Below are 16246 nucleotides of genomic sequence, written 5' to 3'. Positions count from 1 at the left end.
AACGAAAGGAATAATCTTATATATAAATACAGAGTATAATATTATTAAAATTTACGAGTCTTCTATTGCTGTATACTTAATCTTCTAGATCTTTTTCTTCCTAATATCTTTTAATTAAATCTGTATACGTAGAATTAAATATATATATATATATATATATTCTAAATAATAGCTTTTTTTTTAAAAAAAAAAACATTAATATAGGCTCACAAACCAAGACTGTAGAGTACTAGGCTCGGAAAGCCTGATCCAGACTACTGAGGCCTGCAGATCCCCCGCAGTAGTAATTCGACATAAAGGGCTCCTTACTGTTGCTTCGGATAGTACCCATTGCATGGCATAATGGCATCTATGTTCCACATAAGCTTGTGTACCCCCCTCTATTCTCCTCTTTTTCAAGTGCAAGTGTCTTGTACGAGTGTTCTGACATGGGTAACATCGGACTCGTCCAAGAAAGTTGCTAAAAGGCATTGCTCTGCATGGGTGTTTAGGGTCTAGGGTCTTTTTGTGCAGATCTTAATTTTGGTATTCTTGGTGGATTGTGCTCCTCTGTAGGTTCCAAAATTAGGTTTGCGATTGATTCACTTGATTGACCTACTATAATGGATCTGTTTTATAGTTTCATAGAAGTCCTTGTAGTGAGATATGATTCGTCCACCAGACACCATCGGGATAATTTCCAAGGGCAATGCAGTGACTCGCCCGCATCGTCTTGATGCCAATGAAACTGTCCTCCATACAGTGAGGCGAACAGCTGATGGGTGCCCAACTAGTTGAAGGTTCGGCCTATTGGTGGTCGAGTGATACACTGTGTATGTATATCTCAGGTATAAGTTGGGATACAGACGCTGGTCCCGTGTAAACAGGTCCCATCAGACACCACCAATCTTATCTGCCCTTGTTCATTATTTGTCTTGTCCAAATTCACTATTTAAACAACCGATCATGACTGACACATCAAATCCTAAAGTCTGGGCCATTTTAATCGGCATCAACGCCTACGCGGAATTTAAGTGGTTGGAGGGCTCCGTTAGAGACATTGAAAACGTCGAGAAAGTTCTCAAAGACAGCATCGACGCCTCCCGCCTAGAAATCTTGAAAATTACCGTAGAGGATCTCAAAGGCGACACGCTGCCCACCTACGACAACATCGTAGGTTTGATCAAGCACGTCCAGGAACGGGCCACGCCCAGGGACTTTGTCTACTTTCACTACTCCGGCCATGGGGGTCGCCAGTTGCGGAGCCAGGACAGGGAGCATCCGCTGAGGGGGTCGGACAATTATTTTGAGTCGCTGGTTTTGCACGGCGCGCGCCATATGAAGGACTACGAGCTTGGTCGCTACTTTGATGGCCTGGCAAGTGCCGGGGCACAGCTTTTCGCAGTGCTCGATTGCTGTCACTCTGGAGGTGGAGACCGAGCTAACCACCAGAATGTTCGTCAGATCGACCGTATTCTGCCTGCGGATCCCCAGCCGGGGGAGGAGGAGCCAGATGAGGAGGAAGACACTGGAGTCGAAAATCGCGCTGGGTCCGCTAGATCATCATACTGGACGAGGGTGCGCAACTACACTCTTCTAGCGGCGTGTCAACCGCACCAACTGGCCAAGGAATGTTACGACAGTGACTACAAGAAGAACGGCGCCCTGACTCTGACGATGCTTTCTAGCCTCGAGACGCTGAGGCAAAACGGTCAGTCGCTGACCTATAAGTCACTCTTTTGGGATATCTGTGCCCGCATTGGAATGAAATCAGCAACGCAGAACCCGAAGCTGTTTGGCATCGAGGACCGCGACGTGTTTTCCCACGACAGCCATTCGAGTACTCGCCAGGCGATCGTCACGAGCGCAGATTCCGGGAGGGTCTACATTGACCACGGGGAGATACACGGTGTCAAGGACGGGGAGAAATGGGCCATCTACCCCCGTGGCGCATTGCAGCTGACAAAACCGATTACGACCATCACCATCGACCGGGTGGAGGCAATCAAAGCATCGGGACCATTGGCTGCTGCCGATTCAGGCAACGTGGACCGCGGTTGTCCAGTGTCTCTGGTCTCTCCCGTATACGGAACACCTCTCCATGTACTTGTAGAGAACGACTACCTCCGCCAGCAGTTGATTAAAGAACCCGCTATCGGGGTGAAACTCCACGGAGTCGACTACCTCGGGGCCGCCTACGAGATTCGTCCTAATGATGAGGGCCAGCACGAAATCAAGGACGCCTCTGGTACGCATTTGCCAAACTCCCCGGTCTACGTACCGGGAGCGTCAACACCAACGGTGTCCAAAATTCACGGATTTCTCAAGACCCTCGCGCACTACTCGAGGGTTCTGCACGCCCACAACACCAAGGCCGACCTCCAGGGCCAGTTCGAATTTCGGGAGGTGAAGAATGCCACCACAGTGTGCCACGGAGGCAGTATAGAATTGCAGTTTAAGAATTTGCGGCGCCTGATCCCCGGCACAGACGATGACCGCAACAGGCAGAACATCCGGGACACGCTCTACTTTAGCGTGCTCAATCTGAGGGCGGATAGAACGGTGACTCTCTGCGTTCCAGACGACAGCTACCAGAGCGATGGGTCTCTGGCCGTGGAGCCAGAAAAGAGCAGCGACGAGTTGTCCATCGAAATGAAGATCCTTGATACTGATGGGGACGTAACCGAAATAACTGACATTTTCAAAGTGATTGTGACAGATAAACCTTCCTCCTTCAGAACTCTCGCGACAGAGCATGCCGTAAGAGGAGGCGCTGCAAAGCAGGAAGACTTTAATGAAGAGTTCCAGACGATCCTACGCGGTGGGAGTGACGGGTCACGAGCAGGAAGGCTTCGCCCTGTTGATGCAAAATGGCAAACAGCCCAGGTCTCGGTTACGACCACAAGAAATATCCCGTCTCCTTCTGGGTAGCCTTATGGCCATTAGGCCTTGGTTAGACAACAATATTTATAGTGAGATTATTAGTAGTATGAGAATGTTACTTCCTTCATCGATGCGGTTTGATCGTACCAAAGTGTAGATGTAGCATCGTAAAAGCCGATATCAGTCCAGAGACAGAGAGAGATGTCCGTATTTCTTGACTCTTCGTGCATTGATATTGCTCATACCAACATCCCCCAATTCTCATCGCCATCGTCGTCTGGAATATCTACATTAAGGAAATCTTCATTACTACCGGCACCACGTCCATCAGAGAAGAGATTCCAGTAGTTGCTTGCGGCAAGAAATGCACTCTCCGCCCCCTTGAGGAACCGGAAGCTGATTTGGCGGTAACAAATTGCATAGATACGCTCGCCAGAAATATAACGAGGATTGGTATCGTCATCCTCCCAGGTCAGTTTTGCATTTAATGCGGTGCGGTAGCCAACAATGAAATAGGCCGGTTGTGATTCCATAAAAGACTCCTCGAGCCATTCCCGGACGTCAGAATGAGCACATATCTGTTTGAAGATCGTCCGTGGCTGTCGAAGCATGTATGTCCGCGACTCAGTGGCCTGGACGCGCCAATGGCTCGCGGCGGGCTGACTGTCAGGCAGGGCAAAAACCCGCGAAAGCAGATGCACAATGCTGGTGTCAGTAGGAGTCGGTTTGACGGGGAAGTACTCATTCAGAGCCTGGTCCACACAGATCGACACGTCCTCTTCTCTTTTCACCGACGTCGCTACAAGAGCGTCTTGGTTGGGGTATTTGATGTTGGGTACCAAACTCGCCAGCTGAATTTCGTCTCGCTCATACCAATCCCTGGTCGCGAGGAAGGATGGGTGGGAAAGCTGATCAGCGGCCTTTGGGAAGAGACGCGGAACTGGGGGTATGTCGGTCGTTGGCAGTATACAGAGGAGTTCTTTTGCATAGGCGGCCGCCGTCGCTGCGGCGTACCCCTGCCAGGCTTTATTCTTATGCGAGTCTGCGTAATCACAAATTCCTCGAATCACGAGGCAGGGAAAGTGATCCATCAAGCCCGCAGCCTCCATCTCGAAACAAATGACGTCCAGTTGGCGGCCGAGTCGATCGCGGGTGACGCCATCCTTCATGACTTGATTCCCAGACGCAATGGTGCCGTAGAACACGGCTGGCTGAGAGTCCTTGCGCTCAGGCCGCTGTACGAGCTGTTCCTTGTCGCAGTGCTCGCACGTACTATTGCTACCGGGATGTGCATATTCGGCTGCATACAGATGGTCGTGCTCCTGGCCCGGGCTGAAGAAAGTGGCGTCCATCTGGGACTGGCTGGCCGCCATTTCCGCGAGGATCTGCGGTATGCGGTTGCCCTCCTTCATATGCAAGGCGTGTAGGCCCGAAACTGCTGTCAGCAGCACTGGGTGGGGTTTATTGAGTGAGCCGGAGAGGTTCAGATGTCCGCCTGGAGTTGTTTTGCCCCTGTCATACTGAATCACCCCCCCTGCTGTTCCCTGCGGCCTACCCACTACCACATCCCCGAGCCGGATATCATACTGTATGGAGGGGACTCCCCCGCCGATACCCACCATCAGACTAAAGCGTAAATGTGTAAATGTGGCGACCATATCCATCGCAACCACTGCCGCGGAGGTTGTCCCGTACACCCCGGCAGGAAGACAGGCGATCACCACGTTGTGCTGGCCGATTCGGCCCAGCATATAGTTATTCTTGTCTCTCGCAGGCTGCTGATTGGGTCTGCCATGGTCTTCGTCGAGCACGGCCATGGCAGCGGCCATCTCCAATGGCAGGGCTGAGATCCAGCCGATGGTGTACTCGCTGAACGGCGGCATCCTGAATTCATCAGCAGGTAGACCCTGATCGACGATAGGGAATAAAGATTTCCCGGGCGGGCGTGTTATATGGGATTGTCTGTTGCGCAGCTATCGAAGGGAGTAGGCCAACGTATATCTGTTGCATAGAATGCGGGATGGATTATGTATGAGCAGCGATGCCTAACTCCCGAGGCTTCCAATCGGCGGCTAGCTCCTTCCTGCAACCGCGCCTGCCTGCCTGCATACGCTCGCATATGCATGCAAATCGATGAGAAGAGAAGTTCATGCACCTTTCTGTTCCACACATGATCGCATAGGCCGCATCACTGTCTACATAGACAGTGCCTTACGACTCATGATATTCAAGGCCAAACATGTTATGTCTGCTTGGAAGAATGGATTCTCTATTTAGGCCTTCGTTTCACCTAGACATCGCATCAATCTCACCAAGCACACGCCTGTCTTAATCTACATCAGAATGGATTTCCAACCGATCACCGGGATCAATACCAAAGCTCCAGATGGTCGAACCCCGGTACGCAAAGACATTGACATATGGTTTCAAGAGCAAGTTCAAGGAAACAGCATCCAGTTGACCCTGTTTGTCGAGGCTCTAGCGGCCATTCAAAGCCACCCCTTGGAGAACCAGCTGTCCTACTTCCGTCTGGCGGGCATTCATTCTGCGCCATGGACAAGCTGGGACAATGTCAAGGCCCCTGATGGCCCGGATGTCGTACCAAAAGATAAAATCCCGGGGTACTGCGTGCACAATGACTTCACATTCCCAACCTGGCATCGGGTGTATATGCTGCTATTCGAGGTGAGTGGGTGATCTTGTGCTTTTGGAACATGACCAAGCCAGTCACTGAACGACCGATTCCAGCAAACTCTATATGACGAGATGCTGGTTTTCATCCGTAAGAATATCCCGGAGGCTCTCCAGGATACGTGGACTCAGGAGGCTGGTCAATGGCGCCTGCCCTACTGGGACTTTGCGCGTTTTGGGGATTACATCCCAGACTTCCCACAGGCTACGGAAGGCATCCTCCGACTGCCCATCATGGCCATGCTGCCCGATGTGAACATTCTGGTTGTGAACTCCGACCGGCAAGACATGGAATTAGCGCCCAGACAGAATCCTCTATACAAGTACAAGGCTCAAACCGAGATGGGTAAGCTGGACGACCCGTACAAAATCAAAGGAGAGAATGGCCACGACAAAGGTAGTGGTTTGGATTACACCTATCCAGTGAGTTTCTCTCATACTCCCCTGCTATGATGGTAGAAGCCGTTCTGATACAAAAATGCCAGTGGGACAAATGCGTATCGACCACCAAATACGGCATCCGCCAGGGAGATCCTGAGACTGCCTGGACCAATGCAGAACAGAATTGGAGGTTCTCCAACCAGGCTCTAAACGAGCACGAATGGAACAAGGAGGTTATATATAAACCACTTCCAACGCTCCAGGAAATGACGTATCGCCTCCTGACATACGACTATGACTGCTGGGGAGCGTTTGCAACGACGCAATACATGGAGCGTCACGGCCAGAAGCCGATTAATTGGTTGTCCTTGGAGTTCATTCATAACAACATCCACGTACGTTCTCACCATTGAATATGCATGTACAGGTAGCTAAGGATCCCTAGAACTGGGTGGGAGGGTCACAATTCACGCCTCCTCAGAAAGAAACAGACCTTTGGGGAGCTGGTCATATGAGTAGTGTGGCCATGGCAGCATTCGATCCGATCTTCTTTATTTACCACTGGTAAGTGCCCGTCGTAATGCACAATCGCTGGCGCTGACGATACTAGTAATATTGATCGTTTGACCGCTATTTGGCAGACATTGCATAAAGACAAATGGTTTGATGACCCAGACAGTCAAGCCGTTCAGGCCAATGACCTTGCGCCCTTCCACAAAGATAGTGCCGACAAATTCTACACTTCGGACCATGTGCAATATTGGCGCAAGCTGGGCTACGACTACGACATCGTTCAAGGCGATAAGCCCGACGAAGACCGCGCAGATCCTGATATCAGGACTAAGATACGGAGTCTGTACGGCGTGAGAACCCATGAGGTGTATGATAATTTGCCGGACTGGCAACGGAAAGATTATATTATCACTGTCCTATACGACCGGTGCGTACAATCGTGACTTAATATTAAAGTCTTATGAAAAGGCTAACCGTGAGATCTGCAGATACGCTCTGAATGGCGAGGCGTATGCGATTAACATCTTCCTCGGCCATATGGTCGATGATCAATTCCACGGGCAGAACTCTGTCAACTTCGTCGCGAGAGTCTACACCTTTAGCTCCTCGCTGGACCAGGGCTCCGAGGGAAGCTGTGGAAACTGCAAGACACAGCAGCGAAAAGGGGTGCTGTCCATGGCCCAAGTGCCGGCCACACTCGCTATGCGGCGCTTCGAGTATGATGACACGGAGGATGTCCCGATGTATTTTGTGGCAGTCGACCGATGCAATAATGTGAGAGCCATCTATCGCTAACTCGTCAAACTTGGTACAGGGACTGACATTACACGCAGCGCGTTGATGTGGCGGTGACGCTGGAAATCTGGCAGGCCGAAGAGCCATTCTTTTTGTTACCCGGGCGTGGAGGAGGAGAAGGTGACGAGTACCAGCACATCAAGGGTGGCGAGAAAGCACCAGACAGCGTGGGACACAGTGGACCAGCCTAAGATATTGGGAGGAACTTCTAGGTAGTCAAACTTGGCTAGTTGTTGCGTTAGTATGGCATTGAGCCTATCTATTATGAAAAATAGCTCGTCTGCAAGCAATCTCAACCGCAGGTAGACGTGTACTCGCAGTCTTACTGTAACTAGATCAGTAGTGCTGGATCGCCCGGAATGGGTGCTGTATGCAAGACCACTTCTGGGAAAATTCACTGGTCGCCTTAGATGTCGGGCATCAACACATCACATTGCGCCACAAAACAGGACACAAGGCTGGCTATTTCTGTATGAGGTACTCTGGGGGGGGAACCTTCGGTTTTCAATTCTTGTCGTACGGCCAAACCGTTCGCGCCTCCTCTCTAAATCCTCTCATACTGCTGACTCACTTCGACAGCTTCCTACAATGGAGGCGTTGCTCCAAGAAATGGACGAAGACCAGCTTCGCTCCTTCGCAAGAACAGTCGAGGATGATCCCGGCTCGCAGAACCTCCTCTTCGCCATCCACCGTGCAATATTTCTTCACACAAGCACGAACTACGACCTTGACCGGGCCCTCGAGGCGGCAGAGCAAGTGTTGTTGGCCACCACGCCTGACGAAGATAGGGGAACTCGAGCGCAGATATTCGAAGACGCGAGTCATCTACAAACCACTAAGTTTAAGCGGACATCTGCAACTGCAAAAGAGGATTTTGCAAAGACGTATCTTGACAGGGCAATATCCTGGGCGCAGGAGGCACTCAATCTCACTCCCCAGAACGAAAACGTCCAGCTGAGGCGCCGGATGGAACATCTGCGGGACTTGCTCGACAAGCAAGAACACTATGCCGAGCCCAGTAACGGTGCTGGTGAAGATAGCATCTGGAACCATCTTGACAAGATCATATTGATGGATCCAGACGCACACGGTACGTCCGCCGCTGCCAGGAAGGAAGTTAGTCATTATCTCACACAAGAGCGTAGAGAGCCAAGAGGACATGATTTCGCACGCGCGGCAGGCCCTTGCAACCATACCACTCGGGGATCCCGGAAGACTGCTTCAATCTAGCTCGCTACGGAACCTGCTCGCGCGGAAATGCAGAGCGACGAATGCGAAGGTGGACGTGGACCAAGCCATCGTCGCTGCCGAGACCGCAACCAGAGTCGCGGAGGAGATGCTGGCGCACCTGACCAAGGCGTGGTTCTCGCTCGGCGTTCTGGTTGCGAGACGATGCAAACTGGATGATTATGTGCACGTTGGCGATCTCGATTATGCCATCCGGTGCTTTGACAATACCATAGATGGGCTGAAGGAGCGCGAATACCGTGGCGAATGTCTGGAGACGTTGTCTGAGCTGCTGTTTCACAGGTACGAGCATACCAGCAATGTGGAGGATGCGAAAAGGTGCGTGGCCACGGCGGAGCGTGTGCTCGAATTTGTCGCGGCCGGCGTCGCAGGTCGTGACCTGGCTCTTGTGAAACTAGCTGTCAGACTGGAGCGTCTGTTTCACGCAACGAGAGATGTAAAACTGCTGGATCGGGCAATGTTGTTGGTGGACGAAGCGCTGGGCCTTCTGCCCAAAGACTCGCCAGAACAGATTCGTTATAGAGCTGAATACACGTCTCTCCTGCTCCGGAAGTACGAGATATCCATGGATATCAAGTATCTCAATCAAGGTATTGAGGACTGTGACAGACTGTGGGACATTGCCGAAAAAGAAGAGGCGGAATACACCAAGTACTGGGCAATCGTCGGCCAACTATTGCGGCACAGATACGACCGCATTGAGCTCAAGCAAGACATCGAACGCGCAGTCTATGCCACGAAAAAGGCCCTGAAATCTCTGACTCCCAGCCACCCTGAATACCCGGCTGTCCTAGGAAATCTGGCCACGATACTGGCGAGCAAGTTCGACTGCGACCGCGTTAAAGACGACATCGATTCTGCCATCGATCTCGCCAAGGAGAGTGTAAAGATGACCCCAGATGGCAACGCGTGGAAACCCCTGCAAATCAGCCGGCTTTCAAGGCTCCTAGCCATACGGAACGACGACGGCGACATAGACCAATGTGTCCTTTTCGCAGAGCAGGCCGCCAGGGCCAGCGTGCCGGGACGCATAGACTACCTGGAGATCCGCGGCTACTTCGCTCTCTCTCTCTATCTACGGTCCCGGTCATCAGTATCTCCCGCCGAAGACCTTGGCCGAGCCATTGAAGAAATGAAGACTCTTGTTGCCGATACGCCAGCAGACGAGGTACCAATTACGGCTCACCTCCTCGGCGCTCTGAGCAGCATGCTCATCTGGCGGTTTGAGATCACAGAGTCGCCCGCGGATCTAGACGATGGCGCCGACACGCTGCGTATGTGTTTGAAAAACCCGAGCTCTAGAGCCTCGACACAGATTTGGGAAGCTCGAAGAGCTGCGGATCTGCTCTTATTCCGCTCCAGGCTGACCGAGGCCAATCTCATTCTCCGGAGCACCGTCAAGCTCCTTCGCAAGCTCAGCCCTCGCTCTCTGCAGCAAAAGGACCAGCAGAAAATGGTGAAGAAGTTTGCTGGCCTCGCCGCGCTCGCAACATCGGTTGCGCTCGAGACTGGCGCCGGAGCTGGGGAGGCGCTAGTTCTGCTGGAGGAGGGGCGTGGGTTTATCCTTGGGCTGTTGTTTGAGGTCCGCTCTGACATTGCAGATCTAAGACAGAAGCACCCTGACCTGGCCGCCGAATTCGAGCAGATGAGGGACTCGTTGGACTCGACCGCAGCATACGGGGACCTGGAGTCCATGGCAACTCAGCTATCGCTCGATCTTACGCAACGCGGAAAGATTGCCAAGGACTTTGATGATGTTGTTGACCGAATACGGCGGGTTGAGGGCTTTGAGAACTTTCTGCTTGCCCCCTCGGTAGCGGAACTGAAGAGTGCGGCATCAACAGGACCTGTTGTGGTAGTCAACACCAGTCGCCTGCGCAGCGATGCATTTATCATTACGCCTGACCGCATCGACCTGCTGCCCCTCCCTGAGCTTTGCCTCGAGGATATTAGAGACCGGGCCGTGCTCCTGAAGTCGGGAAATATCACCGAGCCCCAAATGTTTCAGCTCCTGGGCTGGCTCTGGGATACCCTAGGACGACCCATTCTTGACCGGCTGGAGGGCGTCAAGAGCTTGGAAACGACATCTTCGGAAAAACCTCGCGTCTGGTGGATCCCTACTGGCCCGCTGTGCTCCTTGCCGATCCACGCTGCAGGGAACTACACCAGCGGCGATATGGTGTCCAAAACCTTGATGGACAGGGTCATGTCTTCGTACGGCCTGTCCGTCAAAGCCATGTTGTTCACGAAGCATAACATGCTCCACTGGGACCGACCTGGTGCCTCGGAAACATCTCTGCTAGTCAGCATGGGCACTACTCCCGGGTGTAGTAGTCTTCCACATGCGCAGGTAGAGGTCGACGCTATCCGCAACGTCTTCATGTCTAACACGAGCTTCGTGCCAGACGTCCTATCGCAACCCAACAAGTCCGAGCTATTAGCTGCGCTAAAGGGCGCTGCTATCCTCCATTTCGCCGGGCATGGCGCCTTGGACCCGGTAGATCCATTGAAGAGTGCACTGCTCTTGAGTGACTGGCAGGTCGATCCGCTCACGGTCAAGGACCTGATCGCGCTGAAGCTGCACCAGACAATTCCTCTCTTGGCATACCTCTCCGCCTGCTCGACCGGGAGCACCATGATCGACGACCTGCTCGACGAGGGTCTGCACTTGATGAGTGCGTGTCAGCTGGTTGGCTTCCAGCACGTGGTTGGCTCATTGTGGGAGGTGTCGGACGAGCATTGTGTCGGGGTGGCACGGAAAGTTGCCGAGGCTTTGGCCGTCGATTCTGTGATGATGAACGATGGGACCATATCCATGGGATTGCAGGAGGGGATCAGGTCTCTCCGAGGCCAGCTGGAGGCTCGCGATGGCGGCAGTAGAGCTGGTCGCTTGGTTGCTCCGCGGCGATGGGTTGGAGGAGATCCTAGAATATGGGCTGCTTACATACATATGGGACCTTAAGGACTGCTGTGATATTCCTCAATGTACCGCTGTATATTATCAATTCGTCGTTGCTCTGTTCATTTAACTTCAGCTAATATATGAATGTTGTCGTGAATTGTGTAGTTGCATAAATGCCCAGGTGATGTTAGCTGCTCCTTTTGCTATCTTTGGCACTCAACCAGGAGCTAATTAACAAGAACTGGCCTAAACCCAGTGTTGTGATCACCAAAATTCTACATTGAGAAATGCTAATCGTATGCATATAAGTTATACCGTGCCCTAAATTGCTACATACATGTACATGTAACATTGGAACATCGTTGTATTGCCGCTTTAGGAAACCCGCTTGCGGCTCCAACCCTAAGAGTAGACCCACCTAGTCTACATATAGACTCCAGCCGTTTTCAGCAATATTGAAGATATAATGAAGTTCGTTTCTTTTTTTTAAATCGAATTGGCAGTGAGACCTACTTCAGTGTTCTATAGCCTAGAACCGCTTTCAATGATTCAAGCCGGAAACATGCGCTATGTAACGACGTCAAGGTATTTAACATACGCCACAGCCTCAACTCTAATTCGTTTCCCGATGCGCCCAACTTTACGAAACAAAAGAAGAAGAAAAATAATGCTTGGTGCAGGAGGCGTCGCCGCCTTGGGGCTTTTATGCTTGAGTGCGATCTCTAGGGCCGAGTCCGTTGAGCGAGTCTCGCCCTTGCCTCCATCTGTCGATGCGTTTTATCGCCCGCCCCCTTTTTTTGAGAGGAGTTCGCCAGGCACCATTCTCCGGGTTCGAAAAGTGCCTCGGGCAGATCGGATAAGCGCTGGTGTGATTGCTGACACGTATCAATTCCTTCTCCGGTCTAGCGATAGCCAGGGAATGCCGACGGCTATCGTGACGACGGTGTTGGTTCCGCCAGATGCTCATACGGATAAGCTATTGGAATTGCAGCTTGCATATGACTCGGCGTTTGTGGACTGTAGCCCTTCCTATACGATTTTCCAGAATGAGTCAGATATCCCAGAAGCGGCGGTGGTCGGGAGAGCCCTGCAGCAGGGTTGGAATGTCGCCGTGACGGATTACGAAGGGTTCCCGGCGTCATTCACAAATGGATTGAGGGCTGGGTATTCAATGTTGGACGCGACAAGAGCTTGTCTGTCCTCCACGCACCTGACAGGTATCAAAAAAGACGCCAAGGTTGTGCTGGCGGGTGCCTCTGGGGGTGCGTTTGCTAGCGAATGGGCGCTGGAACTACAGAAATTCTATGCACCAGAGCTGAATTTTGCAGGGGCGCTACTCACAGCTCTGACGCCAAATGTCAGCTCCGTTTTCAACAGTATCGATGGCACGAATGGGGCCGGACTGATTGGATCATCAATCCTTGGTCTGTCAAAGGAGTATGCCAACATGTCAAACTGGGTGTCAGAAAATCTAGTGGCAAGCAACGCAAACAAGCTTTTCCAGGCTGCCAAATCGTGCTTGCTGGAGACGCTTACCGATTTGGATAATACCGACTTCACGTCCTTTTTTGACGTGCCGTCTTGGGTTGAGGCTACGGTGCCCAAGAGTGTGATTGAAAATACTGGTATTATGGGCTTGCACGGCGTTCCTAATGCCCCTATTTACAGCTACAAGGGCACGGGTGATCAGCTCAGTGTTGTATCTGACACAGATGCCCTCATGGCAAAGTTTTGTGACGAGGGGGTGGATGTTGAATATTACAGGGCTCTGAATGTCTCTCATATCACTTCAGCTACTCATGGATATGTGGCGGGCTGGTCGTGGCTAAGTGACAGATTGAATGGCGTGCCAGTACGAGGTGGATGCTGGGTACATAATGTGACAATATCAAAGTAAATATCCTGGTTCCAGTGATCCATGATTGTCTATGCTTCTGTGTACTAGTATACAATAGAAAATGTAACCAATTTTAATTTGGGAAGCAATCAATACTGTATTTATTTTTATAATTCAGTTAAATAATTCTTCTCTAGTTATCATATTTCCGATATTTCTCGTCTTGATATTGGAAAACCTACGAATTCAGGGGTAGTCTTTGACGAATTTTAATCCGCCCATGCTGAACATAAAAGTTTTGCACTATCCACCCTAGTGAGTCATTCATGGTACTCAAGCCTTGACGTGTAGTCGGACCTAATTCATTAGCGCTACATGGGCTTACCGGTATTTATTAAATGAATATGACAAAGAGGCCGTTTATGTCCCAGATCAGTCAATAGTAAAACAAATCTTCTTTTGTACAATCATGGCCCCTCCTTTGTCTATATCTTTTTTCTACAAAGGCAATGTTGCCGTCGAGACTATTTCTCCCGGGTTTACATGGGTTGTGACTCAGAGACTTGAAAAGGATACCAAAGGTAGGGTCACCGTGGTTGACTGTATGCTATCAGTTATTCTGATTACTCAAACCAGTCAACTCCTCGATATTCTTCTTTACACATAACATCAATATCACAACTTGAGCCAAGTAACGTGATACAGTCCTATTCCTGCTTTCACTATGCCACGGCCTTCAAACGCACCACAACGGCCGGATTCGGCAGGTGATGACTTGGTCTTCGTGCAGGAGGAGTATCCTCCTTTCACTATGCCACAACAGTTCGAATCGACAGGTAGTGACTTGGTCTTCGTGCAGGACAGGCCCTCAGCGATACGCAAGTGCGTCCCAACACAATGGCCTGATTTATACGCAGATTCTGAAGCTGAAATTCCTACCTCTGACAACACGGAATACGGCCCCGCCTGCTTTTTCATGATGTTCGTGGCCTGCGACAGTGAGGACCCAACTTTCGCTGCCATCATGTCCGGCTTTTCACCAACGAGTCCTCTATATATTCCACGTGGCGCTTACAAATTGAGGGTGGAGATTTTCTCTAAACCTTCCCAGGGTGAATTATTCATGTTCAGCCATCCAATTGAATTTCCAAAGGGCTCCTACACTGAAAAGCACAACATCAACTTTACGGGAGACTTTGACTCGTGGCAAATTGTTGTCACGAATTCTTTTAATTCTCGTACCACAACTGACACATTTTTCCGTGTCAGGGCGGAGGAATACAAAATCACCCCTCCAAAAGCGACCGCTACAATGGCGTATTCCTCCTCCGCGCCCGACCCGGAGTGTACCATCGCAATCCAACAAGGTCTGACACATATTAAGCTTAGAGCGGAGATTTGGTGCGACATCAAACACATGGAAGTGGCACTTCCTGTGGAGGAACAATTTCAACAAATTCCAGTCGAACTAGACGTCTGGGTAAAGGAGTTTAGTTCGGGCTATCACGCTTCCAGGCGGGCTTTGCACATGGAATGGTCGAAACCTGGGTTTGGGTAAGATCTCAACATCGTGATTCTCCAAAAGAGTCAAGGGATCAAGCCCACCCCTTGCATGTGAAGCTGGAAGTCTGGGTTCATGCGGAATAATAACCAGGGCACGATCGACTGCGGGAGGTCTCGGGGGTATGTTTATGATGGAGAAGTGTGGTTGTGGTGGATTTTCTTGGGAAACTAAATTAAATGTACTCTTAGACTATAATTTACATGTGTTGGAAACGGGTATATTGAGACAATGAATCAAACTAGAAATCCATATATTTTCTCTCTTTCTTGAAACCTAAATAATGATAATTTTTCTTTAAAGATACCCCTTTTTCCCATGGTTGCCAAAATGAGACTCTATTTCAATGTTTCACTTTGATGACTCTACGCAATGACTGTACTTCATTGTCCTACTTTAATGTCTCACTTTAATGACCCCCTCTACTTTGATGTCTTACTTCGATGACTCTAATGTTAGGCTGAATCATTATGATTGACTCACTGTGCTAGCAGTTTTTCCAATGACCCAATGCCATGGTCAAGGTATAAAAGCACTCCTCGATATCCCTGTTCCTAATGATAAACTTTTTTCTTTACACACAACATCAATATCACAACTCGAAGTAAGCAACACGATAAAACCCCATTCCTGCTTTCACTATGACACGACGAAGTATAACGGCACCACAACAGCCACCACAACAGCCAACACAGCAGTCAGCTTCTAGAGAGGTACAGTTGCCCCTGCGACAATCCAATCCCAAGAAAACCTTGGCACCTCCAACAGAATGGCCTAATTTATACGCTGGTCCTTATGAACCAGTCGATACCTATGAGATCAAGGAATACGGCAACGCCTTTTTTTTTATGATTTTCGTGGGCCCTGGTGGATGTTCAACTTACGCTACGGTCGATTTTGGCTTCAAACCGGACAAACCTCTAGTGCTTCCAAAGGGTTCTTACAATCTGAGGGTGGGGATTTACTCTAGTAATGGCAAAGATCACGAGCCTGTCCAGCCGCCAATGCGCAATAATTTCTACACTGAAAAGGATAGAATCAACTTTCTTTGTGACCCTGATAAGTGGGAGGTACTTTAAAAGACGGTACTGGAAAGGAAACCAAGATTTCCGACGGGGATGAGAGCCTTGAGTTAGACGGAAGCCCCAGTAATTATCCACACAGCGACGTTTATTTGGAAGGGGATGGCCACGACCTGCTCGAAATCCCAGAAGGGGCATCATATGGCGAGCTCACAACGGAAATCTATTCAGATATTACATCCAAGATGATCCTGAAGAAGCGAAACGAATTCGTTGAAGGGGAATCTTTCCATACCGAATTAGTTCCAGTGAATCTAAAGTTCTGGGTTCACGGAGTGATATAAGAGTGATACAAGAGTGATACAAGCGTGAACACCCACAAAAGTCGGGATAGAAGTCGACAATCGGCTGCAGACTCTTCGATATACTCTGCT

General features: G+C 50.4%; 7 protein-coding genes across 7 annotated transcripts; 6 read left to right on the top strand and 1 right to left on the bottom strand.

Moving 5' to 3' along the window:
• Window positions 1-945: 945 nt before the first annotated feature.
• Window positions 946-2910, top strand: TRUGW13939_06657 (uncharacterized protein; the record flags this gene model as incomplete). The annotated part of the gene is made up of 1 exon (XM_035489808.1): window positions 946-2910. One exon carries the CDS (start codon window positions 946-948, stop codon window positions 2908-2910), a length of 1965 nt encoding a protein of 654 aa, XP_035345701.1.
• Window positions 2911-3101: 191 nt separating this feature from the next.
• On the bottom strand, window positions 3102-4745 carry TRUGW13939_06656 (uncharacterized protein; the record flags this gene model as incomplete). The annotated part of the gene is made up of 1 exon (XM_035489807.1): window positions 3102-4745. One exon carries the CDS (start codon window positions 4743-4745, stop codon window positions 3102-3104), a length of 1644 nt encoding a protein of 547 aa, XP_035345700.1.
• Window positions 4746-5205: 460 nt separating this feature from the next.
• On the top strand, window positions 5206-7433 carry TRUGW13939_06655 (uncharacterized protein; the record flags this gene model as incomplete). The annotated part of the gene is made up of 7 exons (XM_035489806.1): window positions 5206-5547; window positions 5611-5976; window positions 6039-6329; window positions 6380-6498; window positions 6545-6874; window positions 6936-7221; window positions 7281-7433. 7 exons carry the CDS (start codon window positions 5206-5208, stop codon window positions 7431-7433), a joined length of 1887 nt encoding a protein of 628 aa, XP_035345699.1.
• A 397-nt stretch (window positions 7434-7830) lies between these two features.
• TRUGW13939_06654 (uncharacterized protein) lies at window positions 7831-11452 on the top strand (the record flags this gene model as incomplete). The annotated part of the gene is made up of 2 exons (XM_035489805.1): window positions 7831-8332; window positions 8388-11452. 2 exons carry the CDS (start codon window positions 7831-7833, stop codon window positions 11450-11452), a joined length of 3567 nt encoding a protein of 1188 aa, XP_035345698.1.
• A 607-nt stretch (window positions 11453-12059) lies between these two features.
• TRUGW13939_06653 (uncharacterized protein) lies at window positions 12060-13289 on the top strand (the record flags this gene model as incomplete). Its single annotated transcript, XM_035489804.1, has 1 exon — window positions 12060-13289. The coding sequence occupies one exon, from the start codon at window positions 12060-12062 to the stop codon at window positions 13287-13289; it is 1230 nt and encodes a 409-aa protein (XP_035345697.1).
• A 664-nt stretch (window positions 13290-13953) lies between these two features.
• On the top strand, window positions 13954-14787 carry TRUGW13939_06652 (uncharacterized protein; the record flags this gene model as incomplete). Its single annotated transcript, XM_035489803.1, has 1 exon — window positions 13954-14787. The coding sequence occupies one exon, from the start codon at window positions 13954-13956 to the stop codon at window positions 14785-14787; it is 834 nt and encodes a 277-aa protein (XP_035345696.1).
• Window positions 14788-15431: 644 nt separating this feature from the next.
• On the top strand, window positions 15432-15869 carry TRUGW13939_06651 (uncharacterized protein; the record flags this gene model as incomplete). The annotated part of the gene is made up of 1 exon (XM_035489802.1): window positions 15432-15869. The coding sequence occupies one exon, from the start codon at window positions 15432-15434 to the stop codon at window positions 15867-15869; it is 438 nt and encodes a 145-aa protein (XP_035345695.1).
• Window positions 15870-16246: the final 377 nt, after the last annotated feature.

This window comes from Talaromyces rugulosus, chromosome III, assembly GCF_013368755.1.
Source record: "Talaromyces rugulosus chromosome III, complete sequence".
Taxonomy (NCBI): domain Eukaryota; kingdom Fungi; phylum Ascomycota; class Eurotiomycetes; order Eurotiales; family Trichocomaceae; genus Talaromyces; species Talaromyces rugulosus.
Note: the sequence above shows the minus strand (reverse complement) of the source record. Positions and strands in the feature narration are given on the sequence as shown.